Genomic DNA, 19,766 nt, shown 5'->3' with positions numbered 1-19,766 from the left:
AGAAAGAAAAGTATATAATAAAATTATATTTATTATTTTCGAAAATAATAAAAAACTGTAAACAAAGTTTTAAATTTATTCAGAACCACTTTTAGCTTCGACAAGCCAAAACTTAAAGTGATCAAAAGCTATTAAAAAACCGCAAAAACTATTAAAACTTTTTCTTTTTTAACGTTTTCTCAAAGTTTTTCTGACTGTTCGTTCATATGACATATACATATGACAAATAACTAAAATAGTTATTCCAGTGGCAGCTATATGATCTAGTTAATGGAAAAGCTGAAAGCCGGATATGACCTTGATGAAGAATATATATACTTTATGTAGTCTCAATGTGTTTTCTCCTGCCTTACAAAATTATGACTGAAATCAAAATTTCCTCTGCATAAAAACTAGACAATTTCGATCCGCTACTGGGTCATTGCGGTCAATTAAGAATGATCGCTAAGCCGAACCAAAATCATTGAACGAATCATTCCGCATGGCCGCCTTCTGTGATATAACTGATGCGACTTCCGGTCCGCAACTGTGATGCAATCTAGTGGCCGGAAATGGTGGAAAATTTTGCGGCGTAGGAAAATTTTAGGGGCCAATTTGCACTGGATTTTGGGGGCGAAGAGCTGGAAAACTTAATTACCCAGCCGCAGTCCGATATCCAATTGGGATGGTGATTGTTCCTGAAACCGAGGCAAAAATTTCATTGCAATTGTCTCTAGACCAAAATCAATGGTACATGCTGTAAATGGGAGTTTGGGTGGAAGTTTGAATGGAAACTGGCCCAATTGTTTGTGTGCTTGCATGTCAAACAATATTGCAGCAGGGTGATTAGTTGCTTATTTTGACAGGAGCTGTCAGTGTTCCGTTTAGCACCGGTTCCGGGAACCCAGGATCCCGTATTGGACCGGGTAAACACACGTACGCATCTAGGTTTCCTTTCACGATGGAATACATGAAAGGATATAGACAATTTCAAGGATGCGCCCTAGCCAGCTGACGATGATGATTCTCATATCTCTAGTGCAGCCAGTGCATGCACTTCTGCTCGAGTGCCCTGCCACATCCGCATACTCGTCCGCACCCTCGCCCGCAGCCACATCCACATCGAGCATAGATTTTCTTTGGCTTCTCTCATTTTTCATGCGCGCCAGCTAAGCTTTTAATTAAATGCAAGAAAATTCAATTTTAATTAAAATTTCTCAAAAGTCTCTGGGCTGGCATTGCATACGGATGGCGCAGCGATTGGATAGGGATGCGGATGTGGATGCGGATCCAGAATGGGCTCTCGGGTCTTGTCCTGTTTTCGATCTGGGCTGTTCGACTCGAGTGTTTGCCAAACGTGTAAAATTGAAAATTAGGAAATCGAATTGTAAAGCCAACAGGGGCAGGACGAAGAACAAAGGGGAGGCAGTTTGTGGGTGAGGGATCCCAGTTATCAGGCACACAAAAGCAAAATTGTAAAGTAATTGGAAATGAAAATTCATTTAGGATCCGCATCGGGATGAGCAAATGCGCCGGGCAGGGGCTGGGGCTCTTTGTAGGGGCATAAAGCATAATCCGATTGAGCTTTGTCATTTCAACTTCAAATGGACACTTTTCAACGACAGAAGAAACTCATTCTCATAACAACCATTTTCTTAAGGGTAACCAATAGCCTTTAACGAACTTTGGAAAAACACTACTGCAGCTTTACACTTTGTTCAGTCTATGAAGGATTCAAGTTTTATTGTCAAATTGGTGTTTATATTTTCATTAATTTACGGCAAATTAAATATATTAAATTAATTTCCATGCAAATATTACAACAATTTCGTATTTTTTAAATGTTTGAAGAACTTTAAAAAATTCATCTTAGCTAAATCGATTTGGCAAATTTTTGGAAAATAATCCCCCGTATTCAACTCAATCCCAATAACTAATCCACACGTGACTGCCAATATTTTGATATTCGAGGCGGGGCTGGTGGCAAACTTTTGAGCAAAAGTTTGCTAGCCTCCAAAAGCCACCGAGGCTTTTGCGAGCATTTTGCACATAATTTAAGCGCTCACATCCCGTCAGTCATAAATTACACATATTACATGCACGTATAAATCGCAAACCAGATCCGAATATGTATGCGTATGCGCTATGCGTTCGAGGGTCCTGGTTCTGGTCCTGCTGGGCCCGAAAGTGTGCCTGCAAACTGGGACCCAAGCGCTTAACATCCTTTTTGGCGCTGGGCCCACACAGGCACTAACACTCACACGTTTGCAAACAGATACATGTGCAAATCGAGGAACGCACGTAGCGCAAAAAGTTGGAAACTTCTGCCAGCCCGCATGTGAAAGCTGGAGGAAAGTAAGTCAAGACGCTGCTAAGTCGAGATGGGAATGTTACTTTTACCCCTACCTCATTCGAAGGATCTTAGGTTCCAGCCCCCAAGTTAAAAAGACTATTAAACAACCCTAGCGCACGGTAAAAAGTGATATCCTTAATGTTGATTAAACAAACGTGACTTTAAATAATATAATCCTATTAGATTTTTCTTATTTATTAATTATAAAACTATTTCTAAGAACACCAATAGTAAGTAAACTAGACTCCGTATGTCAGATAATCGTAAATTTTCTCTTGAAAGAAATTTAAAATTTAAAAAAAATATTTGGCGACCAGTTCAGAAGATCAACAATCAAGCATTTTATTTTAGCATGCTTAAGTGTTTATTGAATGAAAGTGAAATCTGCTATAAAAATGTTGCACTCTACGGATACGGCGGATTGATACTCCTGTTATGTCTGTGTCAAGTTGCATGTTCTGCTAAAACTCAAATATACGATGAACCCCGATTACCGGCGAATGTCAAGCCTTTTCACTATGATATTAGATTACTAACTCATCTGGAGAGTTCAGCTAATTGCAGCTATAATGGTATCGTTAAAATTTCCATTCATGCACAAAAAACCACCAATCAAGTGGTGCTTCATTTGGGCAGAGTTTCAATCGAATCAAAGAAAATCACGCTCTTTGGTGAGACGTCCAACTATCGCCTGAGATCTGTCAGGTTCAATAAGGACCGGAAATATATGGTAGTTACTTTCAACCAGTCCTTGTTGATGGGCAAGTCCTATGTCCTCAGTGTCGAATTCGGTAGGTCAATGTCCATGAATCAGACAGATGGTTATTTCATACGCTACTATATAAATTGGAAGACCTTGGAGAAAATGTAAGGTGCCTTTGTCTCTTAAGTTCAAAAAATAATACTAATAATAATATTTACACTTTTCAGTTGGTACTCCGTGTCCCATTTTAATCGAAACTGGATAAGGAACACCTTGCCTAGTTTTGATGAGCCCTCCCTGAAGGCCACTTTTAATGTAACCATGGGTCATCACAAGCGCTTTCAGAGCTACGGCAATATGAAGGTCCAAGCAGTGCTGCCCAAGTGAGTTTGATCCGTTTGGTTTGTCCGTAACCTATAGACGCATTTGTTATTTTTTTCTAGCCATGAAATACAGGACTATGTGTGGTCCGTGCACGAGGTAACGCCCACGATTCCCACACATCTACTGGCCTTTTCCGTAAACAACTTTACCTGCCGGTATAGCCAAGCAGCTAGTATGAATCCTGTTAGATTTCGTACCTGTGTCCAGTCGGCAGATGTGCGTGCGATCTCTTTTGCCGCTCAAATGGCTCCCCAGATTCTGGAGTTTCTGGACCAGGTGCTTCAAGTGTCCCTACCGCTGGAGAAGATCGACCAATTGGTGGTAGATGATTTTCCTACAGAAGCCATGGAGAACTTCGGGCTCGTCGTCTACAGTAGCAAACAGCTTTTGCAGCGTGAAGATGGGCCAATGACCAAGGAAAAACTGCAGACACTCGACCTAATCGCTCACGAATTGGCCCATATGTGGTTTGACAATCTGCTGGGAATGGACTCGTATTCAGATTTATGGTTAACGGAGGGCCTAGCCGGTTACTTTAAAAGCCTCGCCGTGGATCATTTGCAATCGAGAACGGGTCGCCGGATATTGTTGAGGTATCGTGAATCATCCATGATGCATGAATCACAGGTGGGCGGCATATCCTTGGTGCCTCTTTCATCGAATGCCAGTTTAAATGCAGAGAAGCAACTGTACCAGAAGGCCACCTCTATGATTTGTATGCTGATTGGCTTTTTGGGCAATGAGACTTTTTACGATGGACTTCAGCGTCATATGTGGCAAAACTCCTTTGGCAGCAGCACTCCCGATCTTTTCTGGAGATCCCTACAACTGGCCATTGAAAGGGAGGACACTTACGTCAAAACCTGGGATGTCAAAAACATTATGGACACGTGGATTATGCAAAGTGGCTATCCGTTAGTCACGGTCATCCGCAATGGGAGTGAAGTATTTCTGAAACAGGGTCACGCCCTCAACCGCAGCAGTTCCCAGCTTTGGTGGATTCCTCTCACCTACCTTATAGAGGGCGGATCCCTTTCCAAAAACCTCAAACCGAAGGCGTGGCTTAGTCCAAATAGCCATAGCATAAAACTAAATGATATAGTTCCCCGTAACCAATGGATTCTTTTTAACCTGCAGGCAGTTGGCTACTACAGAGTTAACTATGACGAGCTCACCTGGCAGCTTTTGGCCACCACGTTGTTCAATGACTTCCGTAGCATAAATGTCCTCAACCGTGCTCAGATTGTCAGCGATGTTATATTCCTATGGAATCAGAAGTTACTTGCCTGGTCCACCGCCCTTAATGTATTGAAGTACATCATCGACGAAGACGAGTACGAACCCCTGATGGCTTTCGTTGTGGGCTGGACCAATGGTTTCTGGGGTATCTCCGCAGAGAGTTCTTTTAACATTGCGGTAAGATAATTATTTAATATTTCTCATAAGCCTTTCATTATTGTTATGTTTTAAGTAGCTTTAATTTATAACTTTTACAACAAGAAATAAGCACTAAAAATGACTCTACACATTAACAAAATTTGTATAAATTTTAATGGAAAATAATTCGAAGTAATCTTAATCTGCGATTTGATAATAATATTTTGTTTCTCTAATGTATTTGGTTTCCCTACAGAAATGGCTGGGCATTGCTGCAAAATGGTATGCAGAGTTCATCAGTTACACGTTCGACAAATTCGTGGTTCAGGATCCTAACCAGAATCTGAATAGCCTCGACTACCCTGACTAACCGGAAACAACAGGGGCCATTCGAGCACCACAAACTAATGGGCCAGGCCAGATGCACTCCGACTTGCCCAGAGGCAAGTCTCCTTCCTTGGGAGCTGGCGAAATGAAACCGCCATCAATGAACCGCAATTGTATTTGTTTGCAAATAACTGAGCGTTATCTGAGACTATTTATCTTTATCTGCAACAACAGCAAAGGCAGCTCCGCACAATGCCAAAGGACCCAGGAAGGAGCAGCCACTGGGAACTGCGGCTCCACTTACAGCCAAGGCGCCAACTGAAATAATGATGCAGGCGAAATAACAATAAAGGCGCGCCGCGAAAAGGACTGGGCAGGAATAAAGGACAGTATCGATGCTCCTTTCCTCAGCGGTAAAGACAATGGCAGACCTCGTAGTATTGCAGCAATTTCCATGGCAATGCAGTGCGCTACTTCTACTTACCAAATCACTTCAACGAGTCCAGTCTTTAATGTCGTTGCTGAGAGTTTTAGGGCGAAGTTTGTGAAAAGAAATATTAGTTAAGTATAATAGTCGGTTGGAAATATATAAATTGGGTGAACAAAAAAGTTTGCTTTGCGCTAAATGAAATTTAGGCAATGCAGTGGCCGCCAAAGCTCAGGCGGAAGTTTATTCCGCCTAAAACCAGGCAAATTAAATGAAATGAAAAATATATTACCATTTTCCGTTTTGGTTTTGTTATTTTTTGGACCCCCATTTTTCGGCTCTTTGGCTGGTTTATGGTCGTCGGCAATACAAATATTTATAAATCAAATTTAGCGCTATGCAATAATAGGCGCGATTATTATTACTGTTCCCAAAGCAGAAGAATTAACAACCAATCACTTGCATAACCGTAAATGTTATTATATTTGCTCTTATTATAAAACGATTATCTTTTTTACTAGTTATCGTTTGAGGTTTATTTCCCGATTACTCTTTTTGACGGTAATTGTATATGATTCGTATGATGAAATGCTTGTTTATTTTTTTATTCCCCTTTGTCAGTGGCCATTTTTTAAATGCGGAAATTTATTAAGGTTGCTATTTATTTTCATTCTTGGTAAATAAAAAGACCCCAAAGTACTCACTTTGGACGCAATATAAACAAAGAGTCTTATGCTGCATTTAAAAAAATCAATTATTGTCGATATTGTAAAAGCAAGTAAAAAATGTCATTATGTATCAGAGATGGCCACAATACAGTTGCTGAATGCAGTTGACAGTTTTATAATGACGTTCATTATGGAAGCGGGCAATTAATTTCTTTTAATTGCCCAGGTGCATCAAAAAAAAAAAATAGCAGAAGTCGAAAGTTGAACACAGAATTCATAAAAATTAAAACACATTTAACGACGACTTTTTAGAACTGAAAATATTGTTAGCAATTTTAAAATAAAAGTACCCAACTACTTTCAGAGGCAGAATTATAACACACTTCAATATTGTGAGTATTTAATTTAGAGTTTTATAAACTGAATACAAGCAGAATGTTCTCCAGCTAATAATATTTATTATATAATTTATTAGCGCTTGTAGCTAATATCAAAACACCTCATATGAATACGCTAACAAACATGTATCCCTTTTCACCTTGTCAACAGGTTTGCCAAAGGGCACGATTCGGTTGACACATCTTCATCTTTCTGACGGTAACTGAGCACTTAAAGCATATGTCGATTGCCCCTATAAAAGGGACAACGGCAGGAGAATCAAAAACATCTCTCAGTAAATAAACAACCGACATACTGGGAGTCGGAATCCGAGTTGTGTTGAATTTTTTGCATGAATTATGCAAAGGAGTGTGTTCAACTGTTGTGGGCGAGCCTGTGTTCTGGGTATCCCTGGCTCCCACAAAGGGAATTCTTAAATGGGATTTGGGAAATCACAAGCCGAGCCAAGAGATGGAGATGTGAAATTAAAAGGGGATGGCGAGCTCAAACGGTGGGCGAACAATTTTTTCGCTTTGATGGGATATCCAATTGCATTTAGTCCAAGTAACATATAAATTTGAGGATGCTCGCATATGTATATGCGGCTTATGTGATTGTCCACAGAACGAAAAATTGGTAGAGCTACCAAGCAAATTTACTGTTTCCGGACAGCGTTTTTGTGTTCATTTAGTACTTCACGCATGACATTTCAAATATTTTACTGAATACTCCAGATAACGCATTAAATTTCGTTCTCTGTGTATATTTAAGCACATTTGCATTGCATGTGAGTGCAGCTTTTAAAGCCAGGCCAATAAATTCAGGCAGCGTTAACTACGTGAAATCCCATGCCCATTTACTCCGGGCCCACGTCCATCTTTGGCAATGAATCCCCGACCGCCACCTGCAAAATTGCAACTTAACAATGCTTCAGAGGGCCTGCGATCCCGAACTCCCACTAACTTGGCTTTCGTACCCCATGTGGCAGCGACGCATGCGGCGTATAAATCAATATTGGCAATTTAAAATTGGCTGGCGGTGTATGAAGCCAATATCCGGCAACGCTCAGCAGCTCTCGAGTGTTTGTGTTGGGTCCTGGAAAGAGCGGGGGAAAAAAATGTGCCGGGTGGCGGAACTGCGAAGAAGAAGTACCCGATTCGATGGCTGGTTGTGACCAAGCCAGAACCCTACATATAGGCAGGGGCGTCCACCATTATTCCACACTAATTACAAACAAAGAGTGCGGCATAAACATGTTTTTTTAAACAGACAATCAATAGATTTCAATTAAGTGGGACCAGGTTGCATATTTGTTGGCCCCGCTGCAAATATTTTTCACTACGCCCCTGACGATAAGGACACCACTGTGGATCTTAGACAAACATCATGTGGCACCCAAAACGTTCGTTCGATTTGCAAGTTGCCAGGGGATGTGGGGCCATGTGGAGTGCTACACGAAGTCCATTAAAGTACGCGAATGTACATTTGTGGTTATTTTTTTGCCGATGTGGTCAAGGGGTAAATAAAGAGCAAATAAATAAGGACAGGTGGGGAATTCTGCCAAGGGAATTGGGTGATAGTATCCAGACAGTTTCTTGAATTTTGTGAAAAATAGTGTAGTATTTTTTACGTAAACAATTGTCACTGCCCACTGCCCACTGATTTAAATTTTTTTTTTTGGATTTGAAAACCTAGTGGTGATTAGGGCTTAACTAGACATCTCGTCGCATCTATGAACATTAAATTGAAAATATTCCTTTATTTTGATTAATATTGAGCTGAAAGTCAAACAACAAGGCCCATGGCCACGGTCACAACCACCTAATTATGCGCCAATAAGTATGCAAAATTAAAATATTATGCAAATTACAGCAAATGCGGATAGATCGCTGAAATTTAAACGCTTTTTGTTTTGACTTTTGGCCGGGATGTGAACGAGCGGAATAAAATTATGACATCATCATCGTCATCGTTATCAGCAATGCGTCAAAAACAAATTTCCCGCGCGATGAGAAGAAGGTGGTGGCGAAATTATGCCGCATCAAAAATCTTGTTTACCCACTAAAAGTATGGCAATAGCAAAATGCGTGAAAAATAAAAACACTCAAATTCCGTTCGTATCTCTAGTTTTATTGTTGTTTGTCAGTCGTTATAATAAAAATATTTCTTCGTAGGATGTATTCTCACTTAATGTGGAAATCAGTCAAGCATAAAGTATGGTAAACAGAGATAAATACCAAATGGCCATTGGCTCCAGCTTTCTAACGAGAACAAACAAAAAAAAACCAAAAAAGTATTAGTGCTGAAAATATTCTTAAATTGTCAACCGACTGTATGCTTGAAAGAATAAATCAATACACATAAATAATATGCAACGGTTTAGATTGATAAGCCTAAATGCGTGGAAGGTTAAATAAAAACATGTTCAGAAATAAATCAGCTATAAATCGAAGCGAATATTCATACGCAGATATAAATAAATCAACATATTATTAAACAGCAATAAGCGGTATAATTATTATTCAATTTCGCTTGCTGTTTTTTGTTGCTCAGAACTTTTATTTTTTATAATCGAATTAATAGGTGCCGATTTGTCTGATATAGCTGATATTCTGCCACAAATTACGAGGACGCCAAGTCTTCCGGGTTCAATCCCCTAAAGCTTACCATAATGTTATTGGAGTATAAAACACTTTTTCTAATTAAAACCAACCCCCTCCCTCCCTCGCTGCACTTGTATTCTTATTTTATTTTTTGATATTTTTTCTCTTTTTTTTTGCCCCGCCAAATGCTCAACTATCCTTTGGGCCGTGCCAAGAGCTTAACATTAATTGCCGTCTTTCATTTCCCTTCCGTCGTCTTTTTTTGCACTCACCTGCCAAGCGGTGGAAAAAACGAGGGCCAAGTGAACGTAAAGTTAAGTAGGAAAACTGTAAAAGGTCTGATAAAAAGTTTGGGGAATTGAAATGCCGAGGCGAAAAGACGAAGGAATTACAGAGCTAATAAAAAAGTTGTAGCTTCCTTTCGTATTAAGTGGACAATCTTCTGTTGCTGCCAAATGCGGGCTTAATTACTAGTTTCGGCCTCATGAAATCGCTTAATGCAAATGCGACTATTTTTGGCAACAATGAGTGAATATTTGTGTTATTGATTCATTGGGCCGGGATTAAAATGGCGTTAATCCATTTAGATAAAATTTATGGTTAATATTTGTATAAAATAATAAATGTATTTACTTATACTCACAAGACTCTGAAGCAGGCTAGATAAATTTGTTAGCAATAATACCGTTTGAAATTTGACTAAAGAAATAAAATAAATGAACATACATTTGATTAAGTTTGGTTGGATGCATTGTGAATGTTTTGGTAATTGGCTTTCTAATAAAGACCCATGATCCGAATCTGTTAATTAAGGCAAATATTTTACGAGAATATTTCTGCCACAACGCATACCGGAGGTAATTTTCCGAATTCAAGCTTTGCTTATCGATTTGCTGGCCATTTTCTGAGAAACACACACGCATGCAGTCCACCTAAAATTGTGCTATTAATTAATTAAATTTTGACTACGGCCATGCAATCTCCATCTCCATGGCCCAATCCACAGCCATTGCTCCCTTTGTCTTGGCTCTGTCTGGCATTGTCGCTGCACAAGTTCTGGTGTACAATTAATCCTTATTAATTATACGCTGCCTGTAGATTTATGGCAAGTTTTGTGCGTTGGCATTTGGCCAAGACACACACACACTCGAGTGCGTTTCTGAGCCAAGTAGGTTGCAAGTCGGTTTTCCAGCCCCCCACGCCATTGATATGCCGGGCGCCATGACATACCCCAACCATGACTCCCCCTTCCCGTTCTGCAGGACATTATCACCCGAACTCCTGCCATCTCCCCACCTGCTGCTTTTGACAGCTGAGACCCCGACAACAAGCCGATAGCCGATTGTGCGGCAGGGGCCAGCTCATGTCATTACCTAATCGCAGACAAAGGAGTCCTTAATTGCTCTCCCCAATCGAAATTGCGCTGACAAACAAGGAGCTGCTCGAAAACACAACGGCAAACATCAATACGTTTTTAATAACTTGCCATAATGAATGGAGGAGTGATAAATCAAATGTTGTTTCTGCCGAAGAAATGTACTTTGAGGCTGAAGCTTTTCACAATCATTTTACGTAATGCACTTATAGACTTTTGATTTTCGATTTACCTTTTTGCTTATTTCGACACACCACTATAACAGCATTTAAATGTATGCAAATAAGAGCGAAAACTTTTAACATCACCAGCATAACATTCTCAATTCCTTGGCGGCAGGATTCCATAAATAAACTTACAGAATGTTTCTTTCTGGCAACTTTTTGTCGCCGCAGGGACTGTCATTAACTGAGTCCATAAAAGTCACAGATTGTTTCATATCAGCTCCTCCGTCTATTATCAATTTTTATCCTCATAGGGATGCCTCTATTCCCACGACTGTGACTTCAATTCCGTCTCTCTTTTCGAAGTGAAACTGATAAGCCTGCATATGTGCATAAAGAGGGCAGTATAAATACGGACATAAATTAAATTATACTGTTGCCATACCTCTCAAGTCGAACTGAAAATGTTCCCTAAAATCGCATTAACTATTCTGCTCATCGGCTGCGCTCTTCTAAAAATCTCAAATGCCTACCGAAAGACAGTACAGTACAACTTGTCAAAAGGTGCGTCCTTATGAATCTACATAAATATATATTTTAATCGAATTTTTATACCATTACTAGAATGAGGATCGTACTGCTGATAGTTCAACATACTCCTCACCAGAAGTGAATATCGTATATCCAGACTGTTTTGAAACGCATTGTGAGCTTAAAATTTCACGAAAAGTTTCGACACTAGAAAACCTGGCTCAAGAACTTAAATTTATTTCGTTTTTACGTAATAAAAAGTTTTTAAAATATGACGCTTAATTTTAATTAATAAATTTTTACAACAAAACAAATACATATAGTTTCCACCTGCAATTAGCGCAAGATCCCATTTTTCACCTTTTCCGTTTAAATAAAAAAAAAAACAAAAAAAACAAAAAAATTTTAACAAATAATGTGGTTAGTTTTCTCACTTTTTACGGCTTATCCATTCTCCCACCGATTAACCAACCAAACCTCTTGTTTCATATCATTGATGTTTGACAGCAATCAGTGCGATAAAATAGATTGTCATTATCATCAGTGGGACTTATTGGGAGATTTCATTCTTTTTTTTGCCTCTGAGTGGTTTTTTTTCGTATTTGCATTTCATTTAAAATCAATTTAGCAATCAGTCAGCCGCGTTCTGTTAAACAGTAATTAACATAAATCAATTTGAATGCAGTTTGGTTATGTAAAAATGTTTATCCTACGGACTGATGAGCTCACAGACGACATTAATTAGGCCAAACAAGAGAGGTAAAAAAAGCTTTGTGGGGCGAATTTAAAACGCAAATTATGTATTCAGTTCATTTAAGTTACGTTCAAGGGAATTCTGACAAATATAACTTTGCTTTTTGTTGTCAAGGTGAATAATAACATGTGTAGCTAATTAATTAATTCATATTAATAACGCTCTAAAAATACTAAAATTAATTAACTATTACTTTAATAAATTAAATTTCCTCGTTCAATCCGAATTTCTAATAACTTATTTACGATCGTAAAAAGTTATGTTCTGATTTTCAATCTTTTTTCTTCGCCACTCTATGAAGTGTCAAATACTTTGAAAAACTGAACTCGCGTAAAAAAGTAAATAATTAATTTGTAGACCGACATAAAAGTGATTGGAAAAAATACAATGGGTGGCAAAATCAAAGCAAAACATATATTGTGGCGCCAATAAAATCGAATATACAAGCGAAAATGTTGAGGTTGAATTCCTTTAATTATAGATGATTATATCAGCAGAATAAGTCATTTGGCTAATCATTTATTTATCAGATGCTTTACTATTGCTGATAATATATTGTAAAATGCACGCAACTGCTTTAAAAATAATACTGCGTGTGCTCACAGTTATTCTGTAAAACTGGAAGGAAATATATTTTTTTTCTAGACACAACGACCGATAGTAGAAAGCCGATGCGGACTAATAATTTTACTTGTACCAGCTCGAAACCATTTACTTTTCAGACGCAAGACTGCATCCATTATATGCAATTGTATTTCGTTTTCGAGAACGAACCCTCATCGCTTCTGTCCTGTGAAACAGCACACATATATATAGAGGGGAAAACATTACAACTAAAAACCAAAGTGTGAAAATATTGAAAGCCTTGGCTGCAGCAGGATTGCCATTCTGGGTTCCCACCATAAAATACCCATTGTAAATAACCTACGCATCGGCAAGGACATTCTTTCCGTTCATTCCGAGTACGGCGGCGACTGTTGCTCCTTGCAGATGCTGTTGTTTTTCTTGCTCCTTTCACTTTACACCCAAGCGAATAATTCGCATTATATATATACATAGGTAGCTATGCATATATGTATGTATACATAGAGCTGGAGCAGCAAAAAATACTTCAAGTGTTCGCAATAAATTCCTTTAAAGCTTTTAAGCCGCAGCAGAAATGGCTGGTGAAAGGGTGAGCAGTGGGTTAAGAGACCATAGGCAAGGCTCTGGAATTACTTAAAATGCGCTTTTCGGGTTAAGCTTCAGCACAACCTCGCCTGCATCCATCATGGAGTGCTTAGGCACTTAAGCACTCCGGTTAGACCCTCGGGGTTTGAGTTTCAGGGCCATCTTGGAGTGCTGCCTTTTTTAGAGGCACAAGCCAATCATTTAAGATCATTTATGGGGTTTGTATAATTTAAGAAATTCACATTATTAGAAACGTGTTGCCCTTTTTAGCTACAGGAACTATTAAATTTGATATTTAAGCAACCTATGTATACCGTATTCTATTACTAGGATTTTTTATCCTTATTTATGGGAATAACATTTATGTACGTTTTAATTGCAATCAAACATGTGTTTTATAATCTCGCCAACTGACCGTCTTTTGAATCAAACAAAACTATTATTTAATTATCATAAATATTAATAAACTGAAAATTGTTGTTCGTCGCTGAAAACATCCGGCCATTAGAGATTGAAAGACTTAAAATGCATAGAAAATATTTTAAATGGACTATTAAGTTACCTCGACTACTTTTTTTTTCTTCTCAACAGCCTTCATTTCGTAAAGTCAGAAAGCACGCTGTAATTAAAATCAAACATCAATTTTGACTTAAGTTAAATTCTCCACAATCCTATTTAATCCCTTCTCACATCAGCACAACATACATATGTACATATGAACACACACATACACGTCTGCCTAATATAATGAAACTTCAACATCCTTGAACGCCAATAGATGACATTTCTCCACATTACAAGGAACAATAGAAGTCTCAATGCATTTGCTGCCTTTGTGCTTAATTGTAAATATTTTGCCACACACCTGATCCAAATATACGTACATACATGTGTGACCACACTAAAGAAAAATATATTATCAAATTGTGGTTTATTTTCGATGACGGTTTTTGTAAAGTCGCAACCTATTAAAATTGAATGGTGTAAATGGTGCTTAAGTCAATTTTTTAAATATTTATTAATTTTGTAAAACGCATTGTACACTTTTAACTATAATTTTATTGAGGACAAATTCTGAAATCACTCAAATTTTTTATCTCCCACCTTAAAAAAGTATTGATCTTGCACGGATTTTGCTCAATGGAAACATATGTATGCGTAAGTGATTGTATGAAACGATGTGGTGTGCTGCTTGGAGGACTTGGGTCTCCATTGATTTTGGCCCTGGGTGCTAAGATTACACAAATTGCAATTTATTTGTTTGGGCAACCAAAGCCAATGCAGGGAATCGCTTATATATCTGGCCACATCCCGCCGCCACCCTCTGAATCACACGCCTTCCATGTCCCTGCACTGATTAATATGTCTTGTGTTTTGTGTGTATTTGCCCTTGTGTTTATGTTTGCATTTAACTGGCAAACTGGATTGAAATCGCTTCGAAGGGCCGTCCACCGCCCACTTCTCACCGGGCTGCTCACCTTTTGGGAAGACCGACCGGATCCGGATTGTGATATGCATGACCTAGACAAATATTGTGCGTTTGCAAGCACTTTGTCATTGGAGCTGCTACTGTCCCACTGGCACAGCTACCCGGGACCAATGGACACATTTGTTATTTTGAAATATTTTGTTGATTTTGCCCGAGAAGAGTTTGCAGCAAGGATTCGCATTTGAGGTTTTCATTTGGCTAAAAGGGGAGACTGCACAGCCCATTTCTCATTTCCCTTCTTTCTTCGCCGCAGTGAGTGACACACTAATTGTCCTGCTTGTTGTGCCACCGAGATGCATTCACCATTTGCAATTGGTTTAGCCCGGCGTTTGAGTGATTTAATATTGAATTATGGCTTTTGATTTATATCACATTCACAATCCGTAATGTATTTATGTCGCCCTATTCGTTCTCTACGTGTCTCTATTTCCCTGATTGCCAAAAAAAAGGGCACAGAAAATGTTAACGTAAAAGCTGAAGCAATTGCAGCACATTTGCCGGACGGGGCACTTTGCCAAGAAAACTAAACTTTGCCCAGTTCTTGGCGAAGTCACCGAAATTACTTCTCTGGGTGTGAACAAAATGCAAATATTACACAGCTCATTAAGCCTGAATTGGATTTAGGCATCCACGAATTTCGCTCCTCAGAAAAGAAAACTTGGCATCGCAGATTTTTTGAGCAAACTCTAGAGTAAAAGGCTTAATGCTTAAGTTAATATAAGAATAAAGTTAACATAGAATTAAATACTAATTTAATATTCTTTTTTTTTGACTTGTCAATGAATAAATTTTAAGAATATTTGTTTAATACTTACAGTTCATTATTTATTGTTGGACAAATGCAAGATGCATATAGCAAGATAAAGAATAATTGTATAATTTAAATTAAAAACTGTGCTTAAGAATTAAATTGGAAAGTAGCCTCTCAGTTACATAATTGGGTCTAAGGAAATACTAATCCAGGTGGTAGCTCCACAAATCCCTATTCAATTGGCTTTCTATTTTAGCCAGGTTTCCGAGGACATTCATTGCGGCCTCTAGGTAATTTATAATGCCCGACTTCAATGTTAATTTACGTTTAATGAATTTTAATTGGGCCCTTCCTAGTCCCAAAACCACAAAGTGCCCGCGCTGCCACCCAACAAAATTGACAAATTACGTTCGGTTCGCAGAGTCCCTTCTCTAAAGTGACGGGGAAAAATGGAGTTTGGCCAGGGTACAGGACATTTTCGTCCTCCGTGTCCTGGGCCTTTTCAGTTTATTTTGTCGCTGCCGCTGTTTGTTATATTCTATTCTATTTCATTTTACTTTTTTTTTGTTGGTACGTTTGAAAGGTCGAAAATCGCGTTCCCTGTGTTTGTGTTTGCCTAATCAAAAATTTCAAACACGTTTTATATTGGCAACGCAAAAGTCATTTATTCAATTTGCAAACCAGTTTTACGTTGCGTAATCTAATCAAAAAGGTTGCGACTGAACTCGACTTTACTACAGGGATGAACTGGGTCTACAAATGCATATGGCTCTATACGGTAGCCACTATATGGAGGTTCTTTGGCTGCCTGCCAAAATGGTAGGCAAAAAGTTTAAAAGCAAAAAAACTAAAATTTGGCAAATATGTGACGTCACGAAAAACATTAAGGTATCGCAAATTTTCATTGTACGAATGTATATATCAATGAAAGTGCTACAGAAGCATTATACATTTCGATTTTGGGAAAGCATTAATAAATTGAAATAGAAAATACTTGTAGTGAAATGAAAAATGAGTTTCTCATTTTTAGAAACAATAAATTTCCAAAAGAAAATCTACTTGCGTAGTACAGGTATTTTACAACATCTAAATATTATTAAGTTTTATGAAAAAAGCTTTGCATCAAAAAGGATAAATAAATATAAATTGTTTGTTTTTGATTATTAAAGACCCATATAAATAAAGAACATTGACACACTAAGAAAATTATAATCTCTTTTAACCCAATAATATTATTCATGGAAACACTTCTTCCACCGAAGAGATTGCAAATGTATATGAACTCTTATCACTTTTCATAAGAACTGCAACATGCATTAAATCCGATTTTCTCATGGGCAGCAGCAGCAGATAAGCTGACGGCAAATCAGTATAAATACGCACAGATTCCCAGCCACAGATTCACAGTGTCTTCCATCCGCTCAAGCCAATCTAAAGATGTCTCCTAAATTCGCACTTGCAATTCTGCTCCTCAGCTGCGTTCTCCTGGGACTGACCAATGCCCAGTACAACAGGCGCCATCAGGCTGGGCCTCACCGACAAAATGTCAGTACCAAGTATTATTATTGATTGGGAAAATATTTTAATCAACTTTTTATATTTATTACTAGATTGGGACTCGAATGAATGCCGACGGCCCTTTGCCGCCAAATTTCCTCCCTCCGGGTGATAATGCTGGAGGCAGTGATGTCCCGGCCAACGTGGATTGTATGCCCAATCTGCTGGCTAGTAACACCCTTGATACGAGGAAACCTAGGCCAAAGCATTAACCGGAAACCCGAAACGTTTAACTGCGCAAACAAAGCGATATACACCGCAGATCACCAGTTGATTTAAAATGATAAATGGATTTTTATATAAAACTTGCAAGCAAATTTATTTATATTGAAAAATAAACATCAGAACCACAGTCATATTTATTTCTTCGACTGAGAGATAATGGGAGTGCTATGAAGATATTTGAAAATGAAGATAGAAATAAGCAGCATAATGGTTATTCAGTTATTTAACTGAAAATTTCTAAACTGTGTTTATTTTGGGACTTATGGTCGTTACAGTGGGCGTAGTCAAAATATTTTTGGCATAAACTGGCATTAGAAATAATAAAATGATAGAAACTGTTGGAATTGAGTATGAATGCCCACACCTTTTCGGCACGTCAATAAAAAAAAAGAAACAAAAAGTCTAAAATCAAGAAAAACCATCGAGAATGCCATAGCAGAGTTTCTCGACTATCAGATACCCCTTTCTCAGCTAGTGGGAGGGCGGAGAAGAAATTGCAATATTTTTTTTGGTAAATCGATAGAAATTCGCCCAAAAGATAATAATATGGATAAGAAATAAAAAGTGTGGGCGTGCCAGGTTTGCGAGTTATCTGGATGTAAGGATTTTGCGAGACAAAACAGATTTTAAAAAATTTAAAAACAATTTCAAAAGTGTACACGTGGCAGATTTGGGCGGTTTTTGGTCGTTAAAGAGGGCTTTGCAAAGTTCCACTTTCTAGCTTTTACAGTTTCCGAGATCTTGACGTTCATTCGAACGGATATCAACCCATATTAGAAATTGAAAAAAAAATATTCAGGCCAACAGAAAACCAAAACCTTTCTCAAAAGTGTAGACGTGACACATTTAGCCAGTTTGTGAGCGTTCAAACTCAGGATGTAATGAATCAAGACTCCTGATCTCTGAAAAACTAGGTTAGCATTTATAGTTTCGGAGACCTCGAAGGACAAGCTAGGTTGACCAGACCAATAATAAATATATTCAAGTACTTTCTTAATAGGGTCGGAAACGAATACTTACTTTACGATAAAGTCATATAATATATTACATTACATGATTTATACCGAACGTGAAAACTATCTGATAAAACACACAGAAACTATGATATCGTTTCTCTTCCACTTTCAATACATTTTCCGTGGAAGCTACGTTAATGTCGCCCGAGTTTGACCCGTTCAATATCTTTTTCATGGAAGCATTATTTCCACTTAAAGTATCTCATCACACTTAATAAGAATTGCAATATGCAGTTCCTCATGTGCAGCAGATAAGCTGACGGTTTCCTTGACAAATCGGTATAAATACGCACAGATTCCCAGCCAAAGTCACAGTGTCTTCCAGCCGCTCAAGCCAAGCTAAAGATGTCTCCTAAATTCGCACTTGCAATTCTGCTCCTCAGCTGCGTTCTCCTGGGACTGACCAATGCCCAGTACAACAGGCGCCATCAGGCTGGGCCTCACCGACAAAATGTCAGTACCAAGTCTTCTTAATGATTGGGAAAATATTTTAATCAACATTTTATAATCATTACTAGATTGGTACTCGAATGAATGCCGACGGCCCTTTGCCGCCAAATTTCCCCCCTCCGGGTGATAATGCTGGAGGCAGTGAAGGTCCGGCCAACGTGGATTGTATGCCAAATCTGCTGGCTAGTAACACACTTGATACCAGGAAACCTAGGCCCAAACATTAATCGGAAACCCGAAATGTTCAAGAAGTGCACCGAACCGAAGATATATGAAGCTGAAGGAGACCGCAATAATTGATTTGAAATGATAAATTGAAATATTTAAAAACATTTAAAATCCATTTACTTTCGTAAATAAAATGACTACATAATTTCAAATTAATAATTTCTAAACAAAATAATTGTTAATGGCTACATAACATTTTCTGTATTTAAAATAATTATCCTAACCATTCACTAAAGTCCTCAAATGGAACATGATCATTGGATTTGTTGACCCCATTGGCCTTGAAACTGTAATGGAAAAGTTTCTTGTTTGAAGCCCAATCATTTCGCAATATCCACTTTAAAAGCGACATTCAATGGCTTAAGGAATTCCCTGTGCCTCGACTCCGATAAATCGTAAAGCTCTGTCCGTGTGAGTGCAGTAGGTGGCAACTGTCTGAAATGAACCCATGGCCAGCCATTCCATCGCATGCCATCCCGGCGGACAGCCGCTCCCCAGGAACCAAATTCGGTGGATCGGGGGATTCCCGGGATTCGAGCAGACGGACGTTGGCCGATTAGTGCTGCGAACATGAAAAACAGATATGCTAACGTGGCAAACAGCCGCAACAATCGGAGGTATACCTGCCACGCCCACCGGCGTTCGGGACTGAGACAATAAAGTGTTTAACATTTTCGTCCGTACATTTTAATGGGGAAATGAAACAATTTCGGTGCCAACGACGGGTGCGGGTTGTGCAGTGGGCGGTGGCAGGGCGTGGCGCACGGCGGCATCCACGCCTATATGCAGATTAAGCGCGCATTTAACAATTTTACGCTGCATACATTTAGGCGACTGGCGGGTACATCGAAATCCTC

The 19,766-nt window shown here is 38.7% G+C and overlaps 3 protein-coding genes across 3 annotated transcripts; all 3 read left to right on the top strand.

Annotated features, from left to right (window-relative positions):
* The first annotated feature begins 2,570 nt into the window (after window positions 1–2,570).
* Window positions 2,571–5,806, top strand: LOC6613646 (aminopeptidase Q). The gene is made up of 4 exons (XM_002038080.2): window positions 2,571–3,199; window positions 3,263–3,418; window positions 3,479–4,835; window positions 5,053–5,806. The coding sequence occupies exons 1-4, from the start codon at window positions 2,583–2,585 to the stop codon at window positions 5,164–5,166; spliced, it is 2,244 nt and encodes a 747-aa protein (XP_002038116.2). The 5' UTR covers window positions 2,571–2,582; the 3' UTR covers window positions 5,167–5,806.
* An 11,048-nt stretch (window positions 5,807–16,854) lies between these two features.
* LOC6613645 lies at window positions 16,855–17,342 on the top strand. The gene is made up of 2 exons (XM_002038079.2): window positions 16,855–16,978; window positions 17,044–17,342. Exons 1-2 carry the CDS (start codon window positions 16,871–16,873, stop codon window positions 17,200–17,202), a joined length of 267 nt encoding a protein of 88 aa, XP_002038115.1. The 5' UTR covers window positions 16,855–16,870; the 3' UTR covers window positions 17,203–17,342.
* A 1,219-nt stretch (window positions 17,343–18,561) lies between these two features.
* On the top strand, window positions 18,562–19,032 carry LOC116803579. Its single transcript, XM_032727453.1, has 2 exons — window positions 18,562–18,684; window positions 18,750–19,032. Exons 1-2 carry the CDS (start codon window positions 18,577–18,579, stop codon window positions 18,906–18,908), a joined length of 267 nt encoding a protein of 88 aa, XP_032583344.1. The 5' UTR covers window positions 18,562–18,576; the 3' UTR covers window positions 18,909–19,032.
* The last annotated feature ends 734 nt before the right edge of the window (window positions 19,033–19,766 follow it).

The sequence above is a fragment of the Drosophila sechellia genome, chromosome 2L (assembly GCF_004382195.2).
Source record: "Drosophila sechellia strain sech25 chromosome 2L, ASM438219v1, whole genome shotgun sequence".
Classification (NCBI taxonomy): Eukaryota; Metazoa; Arthropoda; class Insecta; order Diptera; family Drosophilidae; genus Drosophila; species Drosophila sechellia.
Note: the sequence above shows the minus strand (reverse complement) of the source record. Positions and strands in the feature narration are given on the sequence as shown.